Genomic DNA, 27,661 nt, shown 5'->3' with positions numbered 1-27,661 from the left:
AGGGCAAAGGAACAGCAGGTGCAAAGGGCCTGAGGTAGGGTTGCATGTGCCTTGCAGCTGTAAGGAGTACCAAGGAGGCTTGGGTGGCTGGTGCAGAGTGGAGAGCAAGGGGAGAGTGGTGAGGGCAGAGAGGCAAGAGGGCTGGCCAGATCAGGCCATGGAAGGACAACTTTTATTCCGAGGAAAGGTGTGGCCGGACTTCGGATTTAACAGCATCCATGAGGCCACTGAGCTGAGGACAGGAGGCCCGGGCAGAGGCCAGGAGACTACTGGAAGGCTTTTGCAGTGATGCAGGCAAGACATGGGAGGGGGCAGTGGAAGTGGGAGTGTTTTGGGCCAGATCCGGATTTATCGTGAGGGGAGGGTTGGCCAGACTCACCAAGACTTGGATATGGGCTAAGTAGGAGAGGAGGTGTGGAAGACAGAGGGTTTGGGGTTTGGGGTTGTGGGCAGGGGGCATGCTTGGGGGTATAAGTGGTATTCCTTCCATGTTTCCAGGGTTACTGATGTTTTCACACAGATATCCTGCTTGCTTCTTGCACCAAACCTTCCAGAGCAAATGCCAGAGTTATGCCTGTTCTACTACTGAACATGTGGGGGGGGGGGGGAGTTGGGCCTTGTCTATGAAGGAGTAAAGATGCTGCTACGGGGCTAGGTCGGGGATGCTGAGCTGGCATTGGCCACAGGCCTTCTAGCTCTGAGTCCTGGCCTTTATATATCAGCTGGTTACTCAGATGTAGCTGGGCACTCCTTGTACCATGCACTGACTCGGTTTTCCAATCTATAAAATGGAGCTGTGGCCCACCTTCTAGAGTTGCCAGCAAGGTGAAAGGAGATGATGTTGACAAAGGCCTGTACGAAATTGACACATGGGAGCCATGGTTCCTTTTGCTCTGGCCTGGCAAGTTCTCTGAAAGGGGGGCATGCAGCAACTTTAGAAGGTTCCCTGACCTCTTAGCTCCTCTGGTGGCCAGCTGGCTTCTGCTAGAAGCCAGAGTTCCTTCTGTGGAAGAACATCCGGTGCGACCCCTTATTTCAGTGCGGGAAACCCTCGCCCAGGAGGTGCAAATGCCATGGCAAGAAGCAGTCCTGGGCGTGCTGCCCCCCCGCCCGCCTCCCTGTCCATGCAGGCTTTCTGGGCCCAGCCCGGCCTCTTGGGCACTGGACTGGCAATGCCAGAGCAGAAGCCGTCTCCCCGGAGCAGCACTGGCATTCTCCTGGGTGCACGGCCTCCTCTCCTGTGCGGGTGGGCGTCTGCGGCAACAGGGTTCTTGTGTTCCGACAGAGATGGTGAAACTCGGCCACGAGCTGATGCTGTGTGGGCTGGATGACCAGGAGCTTGTGAAGGTAAGAGAGGGTCTTCTGTCCCCACAGGCTGGGGGCCTCAGTGAGGCTGGGTCCGGGGTGGGAGGCAGAGCTCTAGTCGCGGTGGCCGAAGGGGCAGAGTACACTTGTCCGCGGTTGAAGACGTCGTACCCACGGGCACTGTGGTGAGTGCTTCGTGTGCAGCAGTTGTCACCCTCGCCTCTGGCCCTAGGTCCTTGTCCTAGTCCCATTTCACAGGGGACGTGTCAAACCGCTTCTTCTGGGTCACCTAGTAACAGAGCCTGGCCTCAGTCCCGGGCCCCTGGTCCGAAGCCCCTGCACTTCCCCTTTCTGGCTGTCCCCCTGCAGCTTTCTATACAGAGGTGGCCCGAGCCCCTGCCCACATCAGTCAGAGAAACCCTGCCCCTGCCCTTAAAGTTTTTTTTTTTCATTTTAAATTTTAATTTTTTATTTATCTGACAGAGAGGTAGAGAGCACAAGTACAGCGGCAGGCAGAGGGAGAGGGAGAAGCAGGCTCCCCGCTCAGCAGAGAGCCCGATGCGGGGCTCGATCCCAGGACCCCGGGATCGTGACCTGAGCCGAAGGCAGAGGCTTAACCATTTGAGCCACCCAGGCGCCCCTGCCCTTAAAGTCTTGTCAAGCTTTTGGAATAATTAGTTTCACATTTTGGGTAGTGTAAATAATGCTGCGAATGTCACTGTGTGTGTGTTTTAACTGAAGACGAGTTTTCTGTTCTCTTGGGTATAGAGCTAGGAGCGGAATCGATAGGTCAGTGTAATAGTCGTACGTTTAGCTTTTTGAGGAACTTGGTGCCAAAGTGTTGCCCCAACTGACTGCACCGTTTTGCATTCCCGCCAGCAGCGTGTGAGGCTTCCAGTTTCTCCACATCCTCACCCACATCTGCTCGTCTTTCTGGTTGCAGCCATCCTGGTGTGTGGCAAGGGCTGTCTCGTGGTTTTGATTTGCATTTCCCTGGTGACTAATGATGTTGGGCATCTTTTCGTGTGCTTGTGGCCATTTGTAGATCTTCTTTAGAGAAATGTCTGTATTCAGTTCTTTTTTTTTAAATATTTTATTTGTTTGACAGGGAGAAATCACAACCAGGCAGAGAGGCAGGCAGAGAGAGAGGAGGAAGCAGGCTCCCCACGGAGCAGAGAGCCCAATGTGGGGCGCAATCCCAGGACCCTGGGATCATGACCTGAGCTGAAGGCAGAGGCTTTAACCCACTGAGCCACCCAGGCGCCCCTGTATTCAGTTCTTTTGCCCACTCTTTCATTGGGTTCCTTGTCATTCGTTGTTGAGTTGTAAGCATTCTTTTTTTTTTTTTAAAGATTTTATTTATTTATTTATTTGACAGAGAGAGAGGTCACAAGTAAGCAGAGAGGCAGGCAGAGAGAGAGGAGGAAGCAGGCTCCCTGCAGAGCAGAGGGCCCGATGCGGGGCTCGATCCCAGGACCCTGAGATCATGACCTGAGCCGAAGGCAGCGGCTTAATCCACTGAGCCACCCAGGTGCCCCGAGTTGTAAGCATTCTTTATATTTTCTGGATACAAGCGATGTCAGACATTGGATTTACAGATCTTTTCTCCCATTTCCATACCTGATGTGTACTTCGGAGCACCAAACTTTCTAGTTTCGATGCAGCCCCGTTTACTTACTTTTTCTTCTGTTGCTTGTGCCGAATCCCGAGTCATGAAAATCGACACTTGTGCTTTCTTCTCAGACTTTTATCGTTTTAGTTCTCACAGGTAGGCCTTTGACCCATTTTGAGTTAGTGTTGTGTATGGTGTGTGGTAGGGGTCCCACTTCGTTCTTTCGCCATGGCTGTTTAGTTTTCCTAGCACCATGTGTTGAAAAGACCACGCTTACCTCAGTGACTTGTCTTGACATGCTTGTTGAAAATCAATTAACTGTAAATGTGTGGGTTTATTTCTGGAATCTCTATTCTGCTCCATTGATCTGTACATCTGTCCTAATGCCATGCTATCTGGATTACTGTAGCTTTATAGTCAGTTGTAATTTGTGAAACCTTCAACTTTGTTCTTTTTAGTGATTGTTTTGACTATAGGGAATCCCTTGAATTTCCATATGAATTTTGGAATCAGCTTGTCAATTTCTGCAAAAGAGCCAGTTGGAATTTTGGTGGAGGTTGTGTTGAACCTGTGGATCGTTTTGGGGAGTATTGCTGTCAACTGTATGAAGTTTTCCTATCCATGAACATGGGGTGTTTTTCCATTTATGTAGGTTTTCCTTCATTTCTTTCAAAGCTGTTTTGTAGCTTCTGGTGTACACATCTAAATTTGTTCCTAAGTATTTAATTCTTTATGATCTTATAATTGGGATTTTAAAAAAAAATTTTTATTTGGATTCAATTTAGTTAAAACACAGTGTATTATTAGTTTCAGGGGTAGAATTGAGTGATTCATCAGTGGCATAGAACACCCAGTGCTCACTACATCACATGCCCTCCTTGATGCCCATCACCCAGTTATCCCCCCCAACCTCCCCTCCAGCAACCCTCCGTTTGCTTCCTAGAGTTCAGTGTCACTTACGGTCAGCCTCCCTGTCAATTTTCATCTTATTTTATTTTCCCTTCCCTTCTCCCATGTTCATCTGTTTTGTTTCTTGAACTCCACATATGAGTGAAATCATATGGCATTTGTCTTTCTCTGACTTCGTTCGCTTGGCGTAATACCTTCTAGTTCCATCCATGTCTTTGCAAATGGCAAGATTTCATTCTTTATGATAGCTGAGTAAGTTCCTGTGTGTGTGTGTGTGTGTGTATGTGTGTGTGTACACACGTGTGTGTATGAGAGAGAGAGAGAGATACACACTCCAGATCTTCTTTATCTATTCGTCTGTTGATGAATGTTTGGCTGTTGTGGACGTTGCTGCTATAAACATTCGGGTACACATGCCCCTTCGGATCACTACGTTTGGATCTTTAGGGTCAATACCCAGTAGTGCGATTGCTCGGTTGTAGGACAGTTCTATTTTCAACTTCTTGAGGAACCTCCATGCTGTTTTCCAGAGCGGCTGCACCAGCTTGCATTCCCAGCAACACTGTAGGAGGGTTCCCTTTTCTCCACATCCTCTCCAACATCTGTCATTTCCTGACTGGTTAGTTTTAGCCATTCTGACTGGTGTGAGGTGGGACCTCACTGTGGTTTTGATCTGTGCTTCCCTGATGCCAAGTGATGTTGAACATTTTTTCATGTGTCTCTTGGCCATTTGTATGTCTTTGGAGAAATGTCTGTTCATGTTTCCTGCCTATTTCTTGATTGGATTATTTGGGTTTTTGGTGTTGAGTTTGATAAGCTCTTTATAGATCTTGGATACCAGCCCTTTATCTGATACGTCATTTGCAAATATCTTCTCCCATTCCGTAGGTTGCCTTTTAGTTTTGCTGATTGTTTCCTCTGCTGTGCAGAAGCTTTTATCCTAATGAAGTCCCAGTACTTCATTTTTGCTTTTGTTTCCTAGCAGGAAATTGCTGTGGCCAGGGCCAAAGAGGTTGCTGCCTGTGTTCTTCTGTAGGATTTTGATGGATTCCTGTCTCACACTGAGGTCTTTCATCCATTTGGAATTTATTTTTATGTGTGGTGTAAGAAAATGGTCCAGTTTCTTTCTTCTGCGTGTGGCTGTGCAGTTTTCTCCACACCGTTTATTGAAGTGACTGTCTTTTTTCCATTGGACGTTCTTTCCCGTTTTGTCAAAGATTAGTTGACCGTAGAGTTGAGGGTCCATTTCTGTTCCACTGATCTATGTGTCTGTTTCTGTGCCAGTACCGTGCTGTCTTGATAAATTACGTCGTTGTAGTAGAGCTTGAAATCTGGCATTGCGATGCCTCCAGCTTTGGCTTTCTTTTCAGCATTCCTCTGGCTGTTCAGGGACTTTTCCGGTTCCATACAAATTTTAGGATTGTTTGTTCCAGCTCTGTGAAAAATGCCACTGGTATTTTGGTAGGGATTGCATTAATGTGTAGATTGCTCTGGGCAGCTTAGACATTTTCACAATATCTGTTCTTCCAACCCATGAGCATGGAATGTTTTTCCATTTCTTTGTGTCGTCCTCAATTTCTTTAATAAATATAATAAATATTCTATAGTGTCTAGAGCACAGATTTTTTACTTCTTTGGTTAGGTTTATTCCTATATACTTAGGGTTTTCGGTGCGGTTGTAAATGGGATTGAGTTCTTGATTTCTCTTTCTGCTGCTTCATTGTTAGTGTATAGGAAGGCAACTGACGGGGCGCCTGGGGGGCTCGGTCGGTGAAGTGTCTTCCTTCGGCTCAGGTCATGACCCCTGGGTCCTGGGATCGAGCCCACATCGGGCTCCCTGCACGTCAGGGAGCCTGCCTCTCCCTCTCTCCTGCCTGCTGCTCCCCCTGCTCATGTCTGTCTCTCAAATAAATAAATAAATAAAATCTTAAAAAAGAAGTGCAGCTGACTTCTGTGCATTGATTTTATATTCTGTGACTTTGCTGAATTTCTGTATTGGTTCTAGCAGGTTTTTTTTTTTTTTTTTTTTTTTGATGGAGTCCTTTGGCTTTTCTACATGGAGTATCATGTCGTCTGCAAAGAGCGAAAGTTTGGCTTTGCTGATTTGGATGTCTTTTACGTCTTTTTGTGGTCTGATTGCTGAGGCTAGGACCTCCCGTGCTATGTCGAATGACAGTGGTGAGAGTGGGCATCCCTGTATGTTCCTGACCTTCGGGGAAAGCTCTCAGTGTTTCCCCATGGAGGCTGATACTCGCTGCGGGTCTTTCATACATGGCCTTTATGGTGTTGAGGTTTGTTCCCTCTATCCTTCTATGCTGGAGGGTTTTGATCAAGAAAGGATGCTGTATTTTGTCAGATGCTTTTTCTGCATCTATTGAGAGTATCATATGGTTCTTGTCCTTTCTTTTATTATGTCGTGTGTCATACTGATTGATTTGCAGATGTCAAACCACCCTGGAGCCCAGGAATCAATCCTACTTGGTCGTGGTGAATAATCCTTTTGATGTACTGTTGGATCTGTTGGCTGGTGTCTTGGGGAGAATTTTTGCATCCGTGTTCATGAGGGTTATTGGTCTCTAGTTCTCCTTTTTAGTGGGACCTTTGGTTTTTGGGATCAGGGTAATGCTGGCCTCATAGAATGAGCTTGGAAGTTTTCCTGACATTGCTGTTTTTTGGAGCAGTTTCGGAAGACTAGGTATTAATTCTTTCAATGTTTGGTAGAATTCCCCTGGGAAGCCCGCTGGCCCTGGACTCTGTTGGGAGATTTTTGATGACTGCTTCAATCTCTTTGCTGGTCTGTTCGGATTTTCTATTTCTTCCTGTTTCAGTTTTGGTGGTTTATACGTTTCTAGGAATTTCTCTGTTTCTTCCACATTGCCTAATTTGTTGGCATATAGTTGCTCATAATATGTTCTTGTAATTGCATTTCTTCAGTGCTGGTTGTGATCTCTCCTCTTTCATTCATGATTTTATTTATTTGGGTCCTTTCTCTTTTCTTTTTGGTAAGTCTGGCCAGGGGTTTATCAATCTTATTCTTTCGAAGAACCAGCTCCTAGTTTTGTTGATCTGTTCTGGGTTGTTGTTTTTTTTTAATTTCTATGTTATTGATTTCTACTCTAAACTTTATGATTTCTCTTCTCCTGCTTGAGTTAGGTTTTATTTACTGTTCTTTTTCCACATCCTTAAGGTATAAGGTTAGGTTGTGTATTTTGAGACTTTTCTTGCCTCTTGAGGAAGGCCTGTATTGCTATATACATCCCTTTTAGGACCACTGTGCTGCATCCCAAAGGTTCTGACCTGTCGTGTTTTCATTTTCATTTCTTCCATGTATTTTAAAAATTCTTCTTTAATTTCCTGGTTGTCGCATTCATTCTTTCGTGGGTTGTTCTTTAACTTCCATGTATTTGTGGTCCTTCCAGATTTCTTCTTGTGGCTGCCTCAAGTTTCATAGCATTGTGACGGTCTTAAAATATGCGTGGTATGATCTCTTTTTGTACCAGTTGAGACCTGATTTGTGACCCAGGATGTGATCTGTTCTAGAGAATGTCTCATGTGCTCTAGAGAAGAATGTGTGTTCTGCTGCTTTAAGATAAAGTACTCTGAATGTATCTGTGAAGTCCGTCAGTCCAGCGTGTCATCCAAAGCCCTTGTTTCCTTGTTGATCTGTTTGGATGATCTGGCCATTGTTGCGGATGCAGTGTTAATACTATTATGGTATTATTATCAATGAGTTTCTTTTATTTTGTTAGTAGTTGGTTTACATATTTGGCTGCTCCCATGTTAGGGGCATCAGTATTTACAGTTAGATCTTCTTGGGTAGACCCCTTTATTGTGATATAGTGCCCTTCTTCATCTCTTTTTATAGTCTCTGGTTTAAAATCTAGTTGGTCTGATAGAAGGATTGCTACTCCAGCACTCTTTTGATGCCCACTCTTTTTGATGCATGATAGATGGTTCTCTATCCCCTCACTTTCAGTCTGGAGGTGTCTTTGGGTCTAAAATGAGTCTCTTGTAAGCAGCGTATCAGTGGGTCTTATTTTTTTTATCTATTTTTTGTCCTTTGTGATACCTTACGTCTTTTGATAGGAGCATTTAGTCCATTTATATTCAGAATAATTATTGAAAGATACGAATTTAGTGCCACTGTATTACCTATAAAGTCGGCGTTCTTAGTCATTATCTCTGTTCCTTTCTGGGCTTTGTTATTTTGGGGCTCTCTCTCCGCTCATAGGATCCCCTTTAATATTTCTTGCAGGGCTGGTTTAGTTCACTAATTCCTTTAGTTTTTGTTCGTCCTGGAAGCTCGTTTATGTCTCCTTCCGTTCTGAATGACAGTTTTGCCAGATAGAGTATTCTTGGCTGCGTGTTTTTCCCACCCAGCACGTTGAATGTGTCCTGCCAGTCTTCTCTGGCCTGCCAGATCTCTGCGGTAGGTCTGCTGCCAGCCCTATGTGTCCACCCTTGGAGGTTAAGGACCTCTTGTCCTGAGCTGCTTTCAGGATTTTCTCTTTATCTTTGTAATTTGCAAGCTTCATATAATATGTCAAGGTGTTGATCTATTTTTGTTGATTTTGAGGGGGGTTCTCTGTTCCTTCTGGACTGGAACTTCCCAGATTAGGGATGTTCTCAGCTATAATTTGTTCAAATAAGCTGTCTGCCTCTTTCTCCTCCTCATCTTCTGGAAATCCTATAATATGGACATTATTTTGCCTTATGGGATCACTGAGTTCCCTCAGTCTACCTTCATGATCTAATAATTTTCTTTTGCTCTTCTTTTTAGCTTCATTATTTTCCATCATTTTATCTTTTAGATCACTGATTCGCTCTTCTACTTCATTCATTCTTTTTTTTTTTTAAAGATTTTTGTTTATTTATTTGACAGAGAGAGAGAGAGACGGCGACAGCGAGAGAGGGAACACAAGCAGGGGAAGTGACAGAGGGAGAAGCAGGCTTCCTGCCGAGCAGAGAGCCTGATATGGGGCTCGATCCCAGGACCCTGGGATCCTGACCTGACCCAAAGGCAGATGCTTAATGACTGAGCCCCCCAGGTACCCTCATTCATCCTCATTTTTATAACCTCTGCTTGGGACTCCATCTCGGTTGTAGCGTTTTTAATTTTGGCCTGACTAGATTTTAATTCTTTTATCTCTGCAGTAGGGGATTCTCTAGTTTTTCTATACTTTTTTCAGGCCCGGCTAGTATCCTTATAGTTGTCTTCAGTTCTAGTGCAGACATTTTACTTGTGTCTGCATTGATTAAATCTCTGGCTATCGTTTCTTTCTGTTCTTTCTTTTGGGGTGAATTCTTCCGTCTTGTCATATTGGAGGGAAAAAATACAAAAAGAAATAAGAAAAAAGAAAAATGAAAAAAATGAAAAAAAAAAAAACCTTAAAAATTATGTAAGATAAAATAAAATACATAGAGGAACCTAGATCCTAGGTGTGCTTTGGTCTGCTTGTGACGAGAAGTTTCTGTGGGTCATTTTTCTGGCTTGTCGATGTGCGAGATATTCCCAAGACTTCTGATTGATTTCATGGGTGTTCAGAATGATCCAGTCTTTATCTAGCCGTGTTCCAGTGAGGAGGCAGAGTTCGGGTCACCCTACTCCTCTGTCCTCTTACCGCTCACTCTGGAATTGTTTTCTCAATTTCATTTTTGTGTTACTGTTTGCTCGCATGTGGAAATACAATTAACATTTGCATATTGCTCTTGTATCCTGCCAGGTTGCTAAACTTGCATACTAGTTCCGGTGATCTTTCTAGTGGATCCCTTAAGGTTTTCTATATAAAAGGTTGTGTCATCTGAAAATAGAGATCGTTTTATCCCGGCCTTTTGAATTTGCATGTTTTAAATTTCTTTTTTCTTGCCTAATTGCTCTGGATAACTCCTCCAGGGCAGTGTTGAATGAACTGGCAAGAGTGGGCATCCTTGTCCTGTTCGTGATTTGAGGAGGAAAGCATTCGATTGCCACTGAATGTGACGTTACCCCTTTATCAGGTGGAGGATGCTCCCTTCTCTTCCTGTTTGTTAGTGTCTGTATCCTGAAAGGGTGTTGAATTTTGTAAATGCTTTCTCTGCATCTGCTGAGCTGATTGTGAGGTTTTGTCATTTATTCTTCCTTCTTTTGTGATGTTCCAAGTTTCTTTCTGGTATCATTTCACTTCTTTCTGAAGGATGGCCTTTAGCAATTCTTTTGGAAGTGGTCTGCTGGGTCCAAGTTCTCTCAGCGTTCACTTATTTGAGTATGTCCAGTTCCCCTTTGTTCTTGGTGGATATTTTTACTGAGTATGGAATTTTGTGTTGGCAGTTCTTTGTTCACAGGTTCCAATGAGAAATCTGCAGTTATTTGAATAATTTTGCCCCTATGGGTCATGCATTGATTTTCTCCTGTTGCTTTAAAACTTTTTTCTTTGTCATTAGTTTTCAGCAATTTGATTGTGTTTGTGGAAATATTTCTTCGGGTTTGTCCTATTTGGATTCACTGAACTTCTCAGATCTGTAAGTTTGTGTCTTTTTCTGAATTTGGGAAGTTTTCAGCCATCATCCCTTCAAATAGTTTTTCAGCCCACACGTTTTTCTCCCCTCCTTTTGGGACGCCTATGACACATGTGTTAGACCTTTTATTATTGTACCACATGTCCATGAGGCTCTTAATTTTTTTCGGTGTTTTTTTCCTTGCTGTTGCTCACAATGGATAGTTTCTGTTAATCTGTTTTCAAGTTCACTGACTCTCGCCTCTGTCCCTTCCAATCTGCTATTTGGGCCACAAGTGAGTTTTTTATTTCAGTTATTGTATTTTCCAGCTCTAAAAGATATTTCCTGTTTTTAAAAAAATTTGTTTCTTTGCTGACGTTTTCTCTTTTAACTTTTGTTTCAAGAGTGTTCGCGGTGACGTACTGAGCATTTTTGTAACGACCGCTTTAACTTTGTCAGGTAATTCCAGCATCCGCACCGTCTGGTGATGGGTGTCTGCTGATTGTCTTCTCTCGTGCAAGTTGAGATTTTCACGGTCTTCTTCCTGTGCCAAATGATTGTGGACCGCATCCCGGACATTCCTGGCTCTGACTTTGTCTCTGGGCCGCGTTAAATTTTACGGGGAATGTGGGTGTTTGTGTTTCAGCAGGCACGTGACCCGCTTAGGGTTAAACGGCACGTCCCGCCTCCTTCTCTGGCCTGTGGTTCCAGCCGGCGTCAGCTCAGTGGCTGCAGCCTTTGTGCTGCTGCTCGGCCCTGTCCTGCGTGCGCACCACCCAACGGTCGCCCGGGACCTGGCTGTCGGCCTCTCCCCTGTAATCATTCTTCGGGATGTTCACCAAGCCAAGATCTACCCCTGCATGCGTGGGGGTGAGCCCCGGCACTTGTAGACCGATTTGTACCTTTACTTTCCTTAGATCTTCCCTTCCTGTCATCTCCGTTCTATCTGGCTTCTGGGGAAAGGGCCATCCTTTGCTGTCCCACAGCCATAAAGTAGCCACTTCTGTGACTGTAACACCGTGGTGGGAGGGCAGAGTGCAAGAAGCAGTGAAGGGTTTGCTCCCCTCCCCCCGTAGCTCCACTGAACGGAAAGCAGTATATTCTGTTACTTGCCACCGTTGTTGCTGCCGCGGCCCCTGCCATGACACTGCCTGGCGTCTGGGGTCGTAGAGCAGAGAGAGAGAAGGCCAGGGGTTTCCCTTGTTCTCCCTGAGTGTCGGGTTTCCGTTTCTGGAGCCCTCTGTACCATTGTGCTCCCTTCTGGGTTTGGCCTAGGCTGAGTACAGGTCCAGGGAGAGCAGAGGAGAGAACATGGTAAGTCATCACCGGTCGCGGTGGTGACCTTGGGCTCTGGCATGCCTCCCTGACGCGCCTGCTGATATCCGCCCTTCCAAGACTTTAGACACCCGACACACACACTCTGTCCCACTCCTAGGTGTGGGTGCTCACTGGGTGGGGGGAGCTGGTCCCTCAGTCTTACCTGGAGCTCTAACCACTCTCTTCCTTTTTATCTTTAAAGATTTTTTTCATTGTGGTAAATTGCACATAGCATAATATTTACCTTTTAAAAATACTTTAGTTAGAGAGAGAGAGACGGAAAGCACAAGTGGGCAGTTGCGGGGAGAGGGAGAAGCAGGCTCCCCACTGACCCTGATGTGATGCGGGGCTCGATCCAAGGATCCCAGGACCATGACCTGAGCTGAAGGCAGACGCCTGACTGAGCCACCCAGGCACCCCAATATTTACCATTTTGACCATTAAAAAGATTTCCCAGCAGGCTCTGAAGGGTTCTTTTTTAGAAACATTATTTTGTTGCGGTGAAATACGCATAACATAAAATGTACCATCTGAACCAATTTTGAGGGTGCAGTCAGTGGCACTAAGCACATCTATCTAGTTCCAGAACATTTTCATCACCCTTAAAGGGGATCCCATGCCCATTAAGCCACTACCCCCCATTACCCACAGACCCTAGCACCCATCACTCTACTGTCTCTGCTTCACATAAATGGAGTCATACGGCACGTGGCCTTTCTTAACGGCTTCTTCACTTAGCATGATATTTGCAGGGGTCATTCATGTTGGCACATGGATTAGTACTTCGTTCCTTTTTATGGAATACAAAATCAAAACAAAAAAATACTGTATGTCAGCATATTGGAAGCTGGGAGCTGGGGTATGGGTATAAGATCATTAGGTTTGGTCAAAGCCCATAGTCTGGAATTTGAGCTGGGAATATCAGGGTGAGCTTTTAATGTATTTTAACTCAAAAACAGTGTGTGGATATATATGTGTTTTCTTGCTTGGCCTCTTAAAAGGCCACGAACAATGACACTCCGGTTGTAACACAGGCCTGGGGCAGGGAAGGTACCACTTGTGTCAGGAGCACCTTGTCCCGTGAGAGAACAGGGCAGATACCCGAGACTTGAGATGCATGTGAAGGACTGGGGCGCCAGCTAGCCGTAGCCCTTCGTGGCCAAGGAAGGAGTGTTGTGGGGATGACGCCTGCGTCGTAGGGACAGTGACTGCAGCAGACTGAGCCCCTTCTGTGAACTCAAATCCATGAGTTCGTAATATTTTTAAAAAGTCATTTTGATACTGAAAGCACAAGTAAAAAAGAAAAAAAAATCAGTTAGACTTCACTAAAATGAGCCACTTCGGTGCTTCACAGGACATCGAGAAAGCGGAGAGAATCCACAGACTGAAAGAGAATCTTTGTCAGTCATAGATCTGGCAGGGTCTACCATCCAGGGTGTACAAAGAAAAAAACAAGTAACCCAACTCAAAAATGGGCAGAAGCTCGGAATCCGTTTCTCCCAAGATCAGCAAATGGCCAAGGAGCATGTGTTCAGGTGCCGCCCGTAATCGGGGGCGCAAACCCAACTGCCGTGAGGTCCCGCTGCACAGTCCCGAGCGCGAGCAGACGCGGGCAGCGCCAGGCGGTGTAGCCACAGTGGCACGTGGTCCAGCGGCTCCTCCGAGTGGTGAGCCCCGCAGTGGCCCCATGACCAGTGCTTCCGCCGTCAGCTGTAGGGCTGCACAGAAACTTGTCCCGGAGCGGAAAGTATTGCTTAAGAGCCAAAAAGTAGGGAAAAACCCCAATTCCCCTTAACTGGGGAATGGACAAACCAGCAATAATGAGGGACCTTGAAAACGCGATGTTGAGTGAAGGGGGCCGGTCCTAAAAGACCCCACACGTGAGATTCCAGAAGAGGCAGATCTGTAGGTGCAGGAAGGAGGTTGGTGGGTGCTGGGGACTAGGATGGGGGTGGGGTGTGGGGACAGGAGCGCTTTTGGGGGTGATGGTGATGTCCCGGACTTAGCAAATGGCAGTGGCTGCACAGCTCCGTGACTGTCCTGATAACCACTGAGCCTCAGAAAGGGTCATTCCCTGTCGTGTGCATCTCAGTACAGATAGCAGCGCGGCTGAACGAAGAGGTTGCTGGTGTGATCCGCTCCACAGTCCCAGCCCTGCCCCAGGTCGGCCGAGCCCTGAGCACTGGGCCCGGGGTGGGGGCAGCAGGCAGGACGTCCCAGCTCTGGCCGCAGGTCAAGGCTTTGTGGGGTCCTGAGTGATAGCTGCTCTCGCGTTTCTGCCCGGGCTGTCTCCTGTCCAGGCCGTGTCCCGTGCCCCGTACCGCGGCTCTGCTCCAGGGTTGTGTGCGGGTGTGTCTCTCGGGTGCTGTCACTGGGGCAGACTGGGAGAATGAGTCCATAGGAGGCAGTGATCGGTCCAAGGAGCCAGTTTTAGGCTGATGAGCTTCCAGAGTCACCGGTCTTGACGTGGCCACGCAGCCGAGGGCCAGGCCGGCGGGGAAGGCCTCCCAAGGAGCCGCGCTGGAGGATGGGCCTTTCCCGAGGCTGGGAGCGCTCAGTGACCACAGTCCCCACGCCAGTCGCAAACGCCGCCGGCCCAAGCGCTCCTTTCCAGCGGCCCCAGCAGGGCAGGGTGTGGGGTGGGCCCACCGTGCGCCTGGCTAGTGAGCACGCCCGCTCTTCCCTGCCCAGGGCCGGGCCTGCGCCCAGAAGCAGCTGCACCTCCTGGACCAGCTGCTGGATGCCGTCCGAAGCCTGACCGTCGGGTACTCCAGCTGCCCCAGGTAAAGGCTCAGGATGGGCCTCCATGGAAGGCCCGGTGGGCGCCCTCGGAGCTCTATGTGGAGCTGGCGAGGCTAGGGGACCCATGGGGCGCTGCGGCCCAGCAGCAGGTGCATCTCCGGCTGGGGTCTTCACTTCCGCGTGGGCAGCGCAGCTACACACTGGCCCGGTCGCGGGTGAGTCCAGCGGACTCACCTGCCGGGGAGGGTGGGCTCTTGAAGGACTGGAGCCTGGTCCCAGCTGCCCCAGTAGGGCAGGGCCTGGGGGAGACATTTTCTCCCAGCTCCCCTGTCCGGGCTCCTTTTGCCCTCTGGCCAGGAGTCTCAGCAAGTCTGCCGACAGGCCCCAGAGGCCATGCTCTGGCCGGTGACAGCATGGCCTTGGGGCCGCCTTGGCAGTGTGAAGGAGCACTTAGAGGGAACCAGAGAGAAGAACGAGGCGCTGCTGGGGGAGCTCTTCTCCGGCCCCCGCCTGCAGATGCTCCTGAGCCCAGAGTGTGACCTGTGGCCCCTGGACATGCAGCCCCTCCTTGACCAGCAGAGCAACGACTGGCCGAGGTTCGTGTCCCACTTGGTTCCATCACCCGAGACCAGCCCTTGCACGTGTGGCCTGCGGGCGCTCCGATGCCTGGCGTGGCGCCGAGCCGGCTGTGTCCTCTCTCCCTGCAGGCCCAGCCCCCCTGTGCAGCCGGAGGAGGGGAAGGTGACGGAGCTGGCCGGGAAGTTGCGGGAGAGCGCTGCCAGGCTGCAGGTGCTCAGGGCAGAGGTGAGGGCCCCCAGCTCCTGGGGGCTGTGGTGCTTGGGCGGGAGGGCCTGACCGGGCCCTTCGTAGCTCAGGGCAGGGAGCGTCGCTTCCCCAGCCCCGGCTGGCCCGCCTTTACCATGAATGTGGTACGAGGCAGAACTGAGGCGGTATAGGCACGGGGCTCAGTGGGTTCTAGAAGGCTGTGGGTGCTCAGCCCATGGGAAGGAGAGAGGCAGGCAAACTTCGGGCAGATGTGGGGAGGCTTTCCGAAGAATGGAAAGGATTGACCGCCTGCAGGCGATGCACTGGGCCCTGGGGTCTGGGCTTTCATGCGCTTTCTTACACGTGGCCTTCCCAGCAGCCCTTGGCCTGGCCTCCTCCTTTTCCCATGGAGGAGGCTGTGGCCCCCATAGGCAGAGGCCTGTGGCAGCTTTGCTCAAAACCCACTTGCTCTTTTTTGCCTTTGGTCCTGCGTATCTGGTGCGGGAAGAGACTTGGTGGCCCCAGCGCGGCCGGGGCAGCCTCAAGGGTCCCTCTGCCTCTGGCTTTGCAGTGCTTCGCACAGCACAAACAGGGGGCTGCTGTGAGTGCGGCTGACCCCAGCACCCTGGACCAGAAGCTGCGCCTGGTCATCTCGGACTTCCACCAGCTCGTCGTGGCTTTTCTTCAAGTCTATGACGACGAGCTGGGTGAGTGCTGCCCGCGCCCAGGCCCCTCCCTCCACCCGTGCGGCCCCATCATCCAGGCCGCGTACCAGACTCTGATGTCGTGTGGCCAGGTAAGAACCCCCTTTCCTCCCGGGCTTCCCCTCCCTCCCAGCTGCTGCTGCGGCCTCGGCCACAGCTGGTGGGTGTGCTGGGAGGGGCTTGGCGCAGTTGGGCTCTGGCCTCGTCCTGGGGCCTGGGGCAGGTGGGGCGGGCGCTTCTCCTGGTGTGTGGAATGGGTGAGGGCTGGCATGGACGTTCCCCTGGGAGTCCGTCGCACTGCACTTCGGGGGGGCTGTTAGCTGAGCCAAGACCCTGGGCCTGTCCTGCCTGCACTGGGTCCTAGCCGCTAGCCTCTGTCGCCGTATCGGTCTCACTCAGTCTTCGCATGATGCCTGAATGTATCATGGCTCGTTCATTCTCGTGTATGACCAAGAACTCTGCCGGACACACAGACGGATGTTTGCCTGTCTGTGTCCCTGACCCAGCTAGCATAGGAAAAAGTGGTCTCACGACGCTGAGCCGACCACAGAAATATTTACTAACTCGTTTTTTTGTTCCACCTTTCAGACCCCTGGAGTCCAAGCTAAACCTCTGATGTTGGCTCAGGGCTTCTGCCCCATTTGCTTTGTTTTTTTCCCAATTCTAGTTTAAGTGCTGCTGAAGCAAGCACTGTCTTGGTTTCTTAACCCGAGGACCCCCAGGCTCCCAAACCTCTGACCAGCCTGTCCTTTGCAGCTCTGCCTGCAGGGCAAGAGAGGGTACATTCCTTTCTCGTCAGGAAGGCCTCCCCTTTGTTAGTCTTGGGACATTGATTTTTCCTACTGTGCCCGTGGCTTTGCTTGGCTGCTCGTGTGGGATGGGACAAGTAATTGTGTGGCATCCCGCTGGGCCTGGAAGAAGGGACTTAGGCTGGGGAGCTCTGATCAGTGACTCTCCAGCTGTCTGGCAGTCCTGTCCTCTCCCGGGGCTGTCCTTGGGGGTGAAGGCCCCGTGCTTGAGGGTGTGGGGAAGAGCACATGTCAGTGTGAACCCGGGGGGAGGCAGGAGATGGCTTCTGCAGATCAGCCCACCAGCGTTTAATGCCTACGTGCCTCCCTCTCTCTGTCCCTCGCAGCTGTTGAAAGCGGTCATGGAGGTCACGGACACTTCGGCCAAAGCTGTGGAGATGGCGAAGCGGCAGCAAGGCCAGCAGATCTGTTGGGGCAGCAACAACTCTGTCATGAGTCTAGGTATGTGGTTGCCGCTCTCTGGGGCTGGGCCTGCCTGCTCCGTGGTCAGAGGCAGGGCCGTCCCCGTGCGCCTCGGCCTGGTGCCTGCCTCACACGCGGCTGCTGCTTGCTTCGCCAGGGTTTGGGGAGTATTTGGGGACCGTCCCTCACTTTCTTATTCTTCTGATGCATAAGGTTTTTCTTCCCTTGGGGGGAAAAATGCTTTCTACAGATTACAAACTGAAACAATTAATTGTGGGAAATTGGGATGACCGCAGGCTGTGCAGAAGTCTACTCACAGCAGTCCGCGACCCGGTGGTCCAGAGATGGTTGATATTCATATTTTGGTCTGTTTATCTCTATTTTTTGTCCTTTCATCCTTTTGTATTTCTTTGTGTAAGTGTCATACACACTTTTATATTATGTTCTTTTCCTGGGACCACATGATAAGCATTTTCCTGGAGCGCCCGGCTGGCCTGGTACACAGAGCGTGTGACTCTGGATCTCGGGGTTGTGAGTTCGAGCCCCACGTTGGATGTAGAGATCACTTAAAAAAATGTTATAAGCATTTTCCCATGTTCTGGACGTAACGTTTTCAATTGTCAAACACACTTCTGTTCAGGTATTTGCTATAAGTTGCTTAACATTTTCTATTATCCAGCCTATAGGTCATTTTCAGCTGTTTGCTATTATAAAAGATGCCGTTGCAAGACTTACAATAGCGGAAAATGGAGACAGCCCCAGGTTTTCACGTTGGGAGGTGCTTTGGTAAATGATGGTGTATGATTATGGTGGGATAGTGTTTGTTGTTTCCAAGGTTGGTTACGGCGACGTAGAGCTGCACGGCACAGAATGTCAAAGGGGAGCTGCAGGCCGATCTCTCTTGTCTAAAGGACAGACAAGTAGAAGACCCCCTGTGGGGAGCAAGCCGGGCTGTGGACGCTGCTTTCCTCTGTGTTGGAATCAGAGGCGGTGGTACTCGGTTCTCTTCTCTCTCCTGCTCTGTAGTCTTTAGATAGTCCCTAGTGAACACGGGTAGTGCGCCCCTTCCCACCGGCAAGCTTGCCAAAGGATGCAGGAAACATGCTGAGACATAAAGTGTGTTCCCGTCGTCGACTGTGCCCTGAGGACGGGGCTCTGGGTGGCGTGGTGGTGAGGCCCGTCCCTGTTGGCTAACCGCGGTCTCTGTGCCAGATCGGATCCTTCTGACATTTCTGTTATTGGATGTGGCAGATGGGATCTGCATTTAGTTTCAATTAAACTTTTTTTCCGAGTAAATTTACTGTTTTATTATGGAAATATGCATTCAGAAAAGCTCTTTTTTATAAGAAAAATAGTGCTTAGCGAGGAACCTCAATTCAGAGGGAGTGGAACAGGAATGGGATATGGGTATTTCGCCTGCGCTCTGGCCAACCCCCTTTATTCCAGTTCAAGTGACTTTAAGTGAATACTTGTGTAGCCGTGACCCGGGTCAAGAGCTAGAACACGCTAGCACCCTAGGAAGCCCCACGTGTCTTTTCCCGTTGATGGCTAGCTGCTGTCCTAACCGGACGGTGGCAGCGTCTCTGGGAGACTCGTCTGCGTGTCAGTCATTTGTTCGTGGTCATCGCCCCGCAGCTGATGCTGGCCAACTTGTAAAGAGCCGGGTAGGAATCGTGTTTGACTTGTGATGTGAACCCAGCTGCGGACCCCGTGGAGACCCTTCCACGGACCCTCTGCTCCTCTGCGCTCAAGAGCCACTTGGTCTTCGGCTCTGGGCAGTCAGATTCGAATCAGTCTTGGTGCACATGGCCTTGACTTTCTCCCTTTCGGAGTCCGCTGAGTTTCCGGGATAGGCAGCCTCGCTCCTCATCAGCGCCGGACGGTTCATGGCTCTTTCTTCTCCTTCACTTCCGCTTGTTCTGAGCCTCGAGGTCAGCCAGAGGCGATCGTTCACGTCCTTGTCCGTCCTCTCCTGGGTACTGACACAGCCCTGGGTATGCATGTGGCCTTCTAGACTGCCAGGCCTGCAGCACTCCTCAGAGCCCTTGTGGACAGCCCACTACCCACCTTCTCCCAAGCCCTGGCGTTTGCTTGTAAATGTTTACCCGCAGGGCACCCCCAAGGAGTGCCTAAAGGTCACAGACTCTGAGCCCTCCCTCTGTGTGGACTTGCCGGCCAGCCCTCTCCCCCGGCAGCCAGCCGCCTTGCTGTTCGTGGCCTTGCCGCGTGTATAACCAGGCACTCGGGGGGTCTCTTCTTCCTGACGGACCCGCCACAAAGTCATCCATTTTAACATTTGTCCTAACATTTATCCTAGTCACCACTGTCCCTGTGACTCACCACCGCCACTGTACATAATTGCTGTTAATAAAATGCCGTCGTTAATGCAGTAATGGTCCTTAGTGTCCTTCACGGGACTGCTGGAGGGCCAACTGTGCCGTCTGAGCTGTGTGAACCCCTCCTTCCCCCTTCTCCTGCGGGGTGCCCCACAGGCTCACCCTTGAGATCCCGGCCCCCTCGGTGGGTCTGGAGAGTGGGGAGGGAAAGCGCGGCCCCTCCAGACGTTGTTTGAGATGAGTTCTTGGGCCACAGACACACCAGCGAGGCAGTCCGTGCCGGCTCCATGCCAGGGCCGGTCGGAACGGCCTTCCCGCCTTCCCTTGTGTCCCACCTGACCAAACCCAAGGCCTCGGCCTGTGGCCTCTTCAGGACCTGCAGCTGCGGGAGTTCTGCCTGCCTGTGGCCCTTCCCTCCCCAGGACGAGAGGCTGGGCCACCTCTCTGTGCGTCAGCGGCCAGGCTCCCTTGGTAGCACATCCCCATGTCGCAGTGAGGGGCTGGGTGTGCCCGCCAGGCCTGTGTCCTGAGCCACGCTGCTGCGTGTGTGGAGAGGGCCTTGGTGACATGGACTGGGCCGCTCCTCTCATCATCGTGCGGCAGTCGCCATCTCTGCTAAGTGGACCTGAAGCCCCATTCGCCTCGGTGCGGAGAGCGCGGGAGGGGGGTTGACAGCCCCGACACAGCCACAGCCCGGGGGAGAAGAGTGGGGCTCGTCTGGGAGATGCGCTGCTGTCCCAGGGCCCTGTGGCCAGTAGCCCTGGGGGGCAGAGGGTGCGGGCAAGGCCGGTCTGTACAGAGTGGCGTCCCCAGTGCGAGCCTTGCCTGTCCTTTCAGAAAGAACTTTACTGAAGCAAACGGTTCACCCAGGCTCCTGGCCTGGCTTCAGCATCCCAACTGAAGCCCACTTTTCTCTGGTGCAAGTGCCCACGACGTGATGGCCACGTCCATTGCCTTGCCGCCCGCCCCCCACAGAGCCCCTGCTGGGAAACGCTGTGCAGGACGTGGGACACAGGTGTCTCCACCAGAGCGAGGGGAGACCAGCACAGCAGCTTCCCAGGCCTTCTCTCCCCAGCCTGGCCCAGCACCATGGAACAGAGAAGAAAGACCTGGAAAAGTCATTCAGAAACGAGAGCTTCCCAGCACACCCTAACCTAGAAAACCATGAGAAAACGACAAAGAGGAAAACAAGCAAAGACCCTTCGAAGTTAAAAATGGTTGCCAGAGTGCTGTAAAAGGTCAAGGGCAAGAGCTCTGTGGGGGCAGGACGGCAGGAGCAGGCAAACAAGTGTGTCAGAATCGAGAGAAAATGCACAGACCAGCAAAATGAGGCCCGATCCCAGTGTCTGGCAGGCCCTGCAGAGGGGAGGAGGGAGAAACAGAGGATGGAACCCCGAATATGCTGGGGTCCAAGCTTTCAGAGCGTGAACTGCGGCCTCCGGAGGCTGATTCCTTGGCTTCTGGCCAAGAGAGCCCAGGACGTGTGAGCTGCTGGGGCACCCGGCGTGGAGGTGGCCCCAGGAGGTGGAGGGGGCAGGCCGGGGGTTGTGGCAGAGGTGCAGGCCTCCGGAAGGGCCCGAGGAAGACCCCACGGGAGGAGGAAAGTGATGGGGACAGGAAGCACAGTCGAGTGCGCTCGGCGGGAGCGCTGATGACGGGCAGAGGGGCGTTGGGGCCGGGCTCGTCACCCTGAGGCACACTGCGTGATACTTGAGCCTCAGTGTCCCCCTCTGGACAGGCAGGACCAAATGTCGGTTGAAGACCTTGCAGTGTGGGAGGGGAGGGGCCGGGCGGGAGGCAGCGAGGCAGGCTGGTGGAGGACCGAATAGGTGTGTGTTTAAGGGAAGGCGCCACTAACCCCGGGGAACCGAAGGGAAGAGCCCGGAGTCCCCAGGATGGGGGAGGGGAGTGAGCGGAAGTCCCTGTACTTAGGCCCCGCACTCATGACCTGCATCGGGACCTCAAGGGGCCGGCGCGGACTGGGGCTGCCCGAGAGCCCAGCAGCAGGTCAGAGCAGTTGCCTGCCTGGCCGGAGGCCGGGGTTCCTGGTCTGAGCAGTTTGCGGTGTTTCGTGCGGCTCGGAAGAGCCCCTGGCTCCTGGGCTCTGGTGGGGGCCAGGGTGGGCAGGGACGAGGCTCAGGGAATAGAACCTGGCCTGGGGCTCAGCCTGGAGCCCCCAGGGCCTTCCATCTCTGCTCTCAGCCCCGGACCTCCTCGCAGCTCCCGGCTCAGCAGCTTCCGGATCTCGGTGGCAGCTGGATGCCCAGGCTGCAGGCCCTCCCGGGGTCAGGCGCAGGGAAGCCTGGGGCCGAGGAAGGGCTCGCGGCGGGGGGTAGGCAGTGGCCTTTTCCAGGCTGGGAAGTATGAGGAGTCACTTTGCTGTTCGTTTTGTTTTTTTTTTTTCTCTGCAGCCACCAAAATGGAAGAACTGAGCCAGAAATACAAGATCTTCTGTGACAGGCTGCAGAAAGGCATGGAGTAGGCTGTGAGCAGGAAGCCCCGCGCCGAAGAGCCAGGTGGCAGGGGGCGGGGGCCACAGGCGAGCCTTGGGCAGGAGACGCAGCTTGGGAGGGACGGAGGGAGGAGGCAGAGGTCAGGTGAAGAGAAAGGAAGGCTCGGCTTCCAGGAAGCTGCCTCACGCCTGCCTCCTCCTGCCGCCTGGCTGGAGCTGAGGGGCCGGGGCGCCCCGCTGCTCCGTCGGCTCCTCTTCCCGGGCTGGCACCCTGGATCCCGGGCCGTACCTGGCCAGGGGCTTCCTGCCGTCCCAGGCGGCTCTAGCCGTGCCCCTCTTCCATCCCTTTCCCCTGCCCAGTTAAACTGGGCGATGTCAAGCCCCAGAAGTCTGCACCTCGCTGTGGCACCTGACTGCCTCCTGCTGCATCCATTGTGACTGGCCTTTGGGGTCCCATGTGAGGGCCACGGCCCAGCCACGGGCACCCACCCGATCTGGGATCCAGTGGCCAGGGCCTGTGTTCCCCCCCTCCTTCCTCCCCAGGGCTCCCGGCACTGGCCTGGGGAATTCTTGCCAGTAGCCTGACTGGTTGTCCCGGAAGCTGCTCTCTGGGCTTCCCAGGGTGACCCAGTATCTCCCTGAGCAGTGTGCCTGTCACGGCCACCTCCCTCCCTGCAAGCACGGGAACAGGCATGACTGGTGGGGCCTCTGCCTCCCTCAGCCCAGCGATAGGCCAAAGGGGCCTCGAGGAGGGGCCTCCCTCCCAGCACTTGGTCCACTGCAGAGGCCCTCCCTGGCTGCGGGCCTCACCTGCTTCTGTGCCTTCACCTTGTCAAGGCCCCCGTGGGTGCTGCAGACGAGGAGACCACTGGCGGAGGCCCAGGTTCAACGCTGCCTGGCTGCACCCACAGCTTCACCCGCCAAGGGACTCGTGCGGGCCCGTGGCGGGCAGCTGCAGCCAGCCTCTCGGTTGCCTGCCTCTGCCCCTGGCAGGAGGCTGGGGCTGTGGGCACCCACTGCCGAGGGCTGACATGTCTCGCTCCAGAACGAGGTCCTCGGGACAATGCCGCCCACTTTCTGGCCAGGGAGGGCCTTCTTGTCCGGGCTCTGGGGGGCTGGCCTTCACTCCCCCTCCCGCGGGGCTGGGGGTGCAGCAGGGGCGGCCTCGTACACCCACCTTGCCCGTTGCTCATCCTTCGTCATTTGGTGGGGCAGGATTGGCTCAGCGGGAGCCCACGTGGCTTGCCAGGTGAGGCCTCGCCTCTCTTCCTCCTTCCTGGCAGCCTCTGCTAAAGGCCTCTTAGATATTATGGGTCATTGTGCCCGTGAAACAAATACCCATCTCCCCTTCCTGCTGGCAGGCAAGCCTGTGCGAGCCTGTGGGAGCCAGGCAGCGTGGAAAGTGTCCGAGGTCACTGGGGTGACACCCAGGTCCCATCCCGAGGGCGCCGTTCCCTTTGTGGCTAAGCACGGCACACGCAGGCACCTCTTGCCCACTCCCAAGCTCTCTTTAGCCTCATGAGGGCCTGGGTCCTGTGACACGGGTAGAGCTCTGCTCTGGAGAAAGGGACTTGCCACCTTGCTGGGAGTCGCCCCAGCTCAGTTGCTAAGTCCTGGCCCCGGTCAGACTTGGAGGCCAGGCTGGGTGGATGGCTCGTGCTTCCTCCTCGAGCCTGTGATGACACGTTCCTCCAGCCCATGGCCTGGCTTGTGGGGAGGCTGCGTGTGGCCCAGGAGCCTGCTTTCCAATTTGTAAACACAGGGCGTGTGTCTAGCAGCCTGTGAGTGAGCGAGGGGGCGGTGAGCCGGCTGCACAGGTCCTGCGGCCTTAGGCCTCCTCGTTGCCCAACAGGCGGCTGGGGGCGGGCCACGGCCACTGATTAAAGGCCGCCTGGAGCAGCCTGTGTGGAGACAGGTGCCCAGCAGCCCAGGAAGCCGGCCAGCACCCGCCCCAGGTAAGCCAGCGCAGCAGGGTCGGTGAGGACAGCCGCCGGGAGCCCAGAGGCAGGTGGCCCAGTTGGTGTGCCAGGGAGGCCAGGGGAGGCCAAACCAAGGAGGCTCGGCTGCCTGTTTCCCGACAAATGACCCGAGGACTGCAGGCTCCCAGCCAAGGTGTCTCAGTGAAGGTACCATCCTGGGCTGGCCCCTCCCTGGGTCCCTGGTGACACGGACCTGGTGCGCTTGGCCTCTCAGGTACCTGGAGGCAGGCGGCAGAGGCCCCCGGGCTGGGATCTGCGCAGACCAGCCCTACCTTTTGCTGTTTACTGGTTGGTAGTAGTGACGGTGGCCAGGGAGGGACTGGGGCACAGAATGGAGAGGGTGCCAAGGCCCTGGGAGGCCTCATCTTGAACAAAGGGGCTTGGAGCATTGGCCCTGGAATCCGCTGTGTGTGGCTGGGCCCAGGCAGCCCCATCACTCTGGCCCTCAGGTTTTGTGCCTCTTGCCCTGGCAGCTTTAGGCTTTGCTGTCCCCGTGAGCACATCGCCATGTCCGAGGCGCCCCGGGCAGAGACTTTCATCTTCCTGGATCTGGAAGCCACCGGGCTCCCCGGTGTCAATCCTGAGGTGGCTGAGATATCCCTGTCTGCAGTGCACCGCTCCTCCCTGGAGAACCCGGACCGAGATGAGGCTGGTGCCCCTGTGCTGCCCCGGGTCCTGGACAAGCTCACGCTGTGCATGAGCCCGGAGCGCCCTTTCACGGCCAAGGCCAGCGAGATCACCGGCCTGAGCAGTGCCAGCCTGGCACGGTGCCGGAAGGCCGGCTTCGACGCCGCCGTGGTGCGGACGCTGCAGGCCTTCTTGAGCCGCCAGGAGGGCCCCCTCTGCCTCGTGGCCCACAACGGCTTTGATTATGACTTCCCGCTGCTGTGCACGGAGCTGCGGCGCCTGGGCGCCTGCTTGCCCGCGGACACCGTCTGCCTGGACACGCTGCCTGCGCTGCGGAGCCTGGACCGCGCCCACAGCCACGGCACCAGGGCCCAGGGCTGCAAGGGATACAGCCTGGGCAGCCTCTTCCGCCGCTACTTCCAGGCGGAGCCCAGCGCAGCCCACTCGGCCGAGGGTGATGTCCACACGTTGCTCCTGGTCTTCCTGCACCGGGCTGCCGAGCTGCTTGGCTGGGCCGATGAGCAGGCCCGGAGCTGGGCCCACATCGAGCCCATGTATGTGCCACCCGATGGCCCGAGCCTCGAAGCCTGAGTGCCAGGGGCTCGGCGAGGCCATCCCCCGCTGTCCCTCCCTGTCCTCTTAGCCCGCTAGCCCTGGGTGTGTGCAGGGCCTGCTCCTGGCCCTGGCCTGTGTAGCCCTGTGGCCCGAGAGCTTTCTCCTGCGCCCCAACCCCCCCGGACTGTGCTCTAGTGGTTTGCTGCTGCAGGCTCCTGCCCTTCACCTGGTCTCAATAAACATCAACAACCACTCACCAACGAGTTTCCCGTTGCCCCCCTACACCCTGCGCAGAGGGGGCAGGCGGGGAGCCAGGCCAGAGCAGAGCTCCCCCCCGCCCAGCCGTCCCCTTGTAACCTATGCTTGCGGTGCGCCTGGTGGGAGGGTGTGCGGGTGAGGATCCCTCGCTCAGAGGCTGGTCCAGAGGGCTGACGGGCAGGGCTGGGGGTCCCCCACCACGGGCCTCCTCCCCTTCTGGTCTGCTGTTGCCTCGCTCATCACCCACTCCCTGCATTGTCACCCCCAAGGCTCAGGAAATTGGTGGCGGGGAGCCTTAGGATCATGTGCCTTGGTCCCGAATCCAAGCTGGGGACGGAACCGGAGGAGAGCCTCCAAGGAGCCCGGAGTGCTGTGCCCACAGAGCGCCGTGCCCGCCTAGGCGCAGAGCCCAGCTCCAGTTCTTGCCCCTTGTGGATCCTGGGCAGCTCTTTCCTCTCCCGAAGCCTCTGTCCCTGCCCTGTGCGGTGGCAACAGGATGAAAGATGGGCCCGTAGAACATCACAGTGCTTGCCTGACCTGCTCCGGGTGTGGGAGAAATCGGGAGGCGCCCCCTTTTGCGCACAGACACATATGCGGAAAGGGCCTTACGTGTGCAAGTCCGTCTCTAGGAGGGCCTTCTGGTGCGTGTGGGGTGAGGGGTGCCTGAGGTGTGCAGGAGAGGAGGACCGGCCAGTACCGGGACAGCAGCACCTGGGAAGGAGTTTGTCCTGGGCCCTGTGTCCCTTGTGGCTTGGCCAGGCTTCGGGGAGCAAGCTAACCTGCCTCTGGGGCCCGACCTGTGTCACCAAACAATGGGGCAAGGCAGGGGCGGGATGTCTGAGAGACAGGGAGAGCAGGTGAGAAGGGGTGCGGTGGGTGGGGCGGCCACACCCAAGAGTGACTCGCAGGAGCAAAGCCTTGAGCCTTGAGCCAGCCGGGCCCATCGGGGCTACTCTAACTAGGTCAGAGTGACTAGAGCGACAGCAATGTGTGAGGTAGAATGCAGGCAGTGGTCACCTGGGGCCATGCCCATTTCCTCGGGCAGGGGGGTCTGGACTGACCCCGAGGGTGATGGGGAGCCACTGAAAGTTGTAGGCAGGAGAGGGGCAAAATTTGATTTATGTTTTTACAGTGCCTCTCGGGCTGCCTTCTGGAGAATGGGCCACCGAGGACCACCTTGGGGCAAAGATGGCTCCTAAGGGGGGGGGGGAGAGCAATGGGGTTGGGGCTCAGTTGGAGGGAAGCCATGGGTCTGGCCAAGGACAGGATGGCAGCAGTGGGGGAGGGTATACAGTGAGGGAAGGACCTGTGGGGGCTAGGCGGGGAGTGTGGTCTGTGCACTGCCGGGCTTCCCAGGGAAGGCTGGTTGGCTCCCTGCGGCAGGAGAACACCCACCTGGCAGAGGGCCACAGGCCAGGCCAGAGTGGGCCCTCGGCCCCAGAGCCTGCACCCGGCCGGGGCTGAGAGCGTAGGGGCACCGCCAGGATTGAGGCAGCCAGGAACCCTCAGATCCCTGGTGCCCAGGCTGGGTTGGGTCCCCATTACCTAGCTGAGGTGCTGATGCCAAGAGGGTCCCTTTCTCACTCAATAGGCAAGTCAGGAGGGGCCTGACTGTAGGCCCCGGGCGGCCAGGTTCACAGCCTGATCTGTGGCCACTGCCACTGGCCCAGAGTGCTCTCCGGGCCCACCTTGGGCTCTCCTGGCCTCAGGCACCTTCCCAGGCCAAACCTGGTGCCTTCTGTGCTGTCTCGGGGAAAGCAAATGTGTGGGTCTGCGCATGGGCGCCTGTGTGTGTATATACCCACACTCATGAGTAGTTTCCAGTTCTACTGATACGAAGGATGTAAACCCACGAGTGGGGTTCCCACATAAGTGTTGGTTACTATTTTCATTTGTGTTAATGAGTAAGAGGAAGCGAAACAGAGATGTACGTGGGAACTTCCCATGTTCATTGGCGACACGAGGCACACCTTCGCTGAACTAGAGATAGTTTTTGATACTGGAAGAGTATCAACCCCCCTTTTTCTGCTAGTATGTATGTAACGACTACGGACTCAAGTTTGCACAGTCACCCAAGCAATAAAGGATCAAGCCCTGGTTTGTAGCATATGCCGAGTCCCATGATGGTCTCAGTCGGTCCACCAGGCCAGTTTCCAGGCATCCGCACCATGTCATGGAACGCGAGGCCGGGGAGAGACGCACCGGAGCGCGCCGTGCTGTTGGCTGTGACGGGGATGGCCGTAAGCCGGTGAAATGGGGCGTGATGAGTTCCGAGTATCCCCTTCGTTTTTAATATAGGTGGACGTTCAGATAGTTTCATTTCCCATAATGGTGTTTCACCATCAGCTCTCAGAATTCCTGAACACTTAACATGTATCGGAATGGCTACGGGATAAAAGTCTGCTGGTGGCAAGT

General features: G+C 53.8%; 2 protein-coding genes across 3 annotated transcripts in view; both read left to right on the top strand.

Annotated features, from left to right (window-relative positions):
• Positions 1-21,923, top strand: part of HAUS7 (HAUS augmin like complex subunit 7) — a 28,982-nt gene extending 7,059 nt beyond the window's left edge. Inside the window, exons 4-10 of one of the 2 annotated variants that reach the window (XM_045996005.1) lie at positions 1,286-1,347; positions 14,309-14,400; positions 14,797-14,955; positions 15,067-15,163; positions 15,696-15,920; positions 16,964-17,078; positions 21,787-21,923. In XM_045996005.1, the coding sequence (XP_045851961.1) occupies positions 1,286-1,347; positions 14,309-14,400; positions 14,797-14,955; positions 15,067-15,163; positions 15,696-15,920; positions 16,964-17,078; positions 21,787-21,857 (821 nt within the window). In that variant the 3' untranslated portion in view covers positions 21,858-21,923. The remainder of the gene's footprint in view (positions 1-1,285; positions 1,348-14,308; positions 14,401-14,796; positions 14,956-15,066; positions 15,164-15,695; positions 15,921-16,963; positions 17,079-21,786) is intronic. The other variant, XM_045996006.1, reaches the window with a different exon arrangement.
• A 1,720-nt stretch (positions 21,924-23,643) lies between these two features.
• TREX2 (three prime repair exonuclease 2) lies at positions 23,644-25,281 on the top strand. Its single transcript, XM_045996007.1, has 2 exons — positions 23,644-23,782; positions 24,280-25,281. Exon 2 carries the CDS (start codon positions 24,314-24,316, stop codon positions 25,022-25,024), a length of 711 nt encoding a protein of 236 aa, XP_045851963.1. The 5' UTR covers positions 23,644-23,782; positions 24,280-24,313; the 3' UTR covers positions 25,025-25,281.
• Positions 25,282-27,661: the final 2,380 nt, after the last annotated feature.

This window comes from Meles meles, chromosome X, assembly GCF_922984935.1.
Source record: "Meles meles chromosome X, mMelMel3.1 paternal haplotype, whole genome shotgun sequence".
Classification (NCBI taxonomy): Eukaryota; Metazoa; Chordata; class Mammalia; order Carnivora; family Mustelidae; genus Meles; species Meles meles.
The sequence above is the reverse complement of the archived record's forward strand: the minus strand, read 5'-3'. Positions and strand labels throughout refer to the sequence as shown.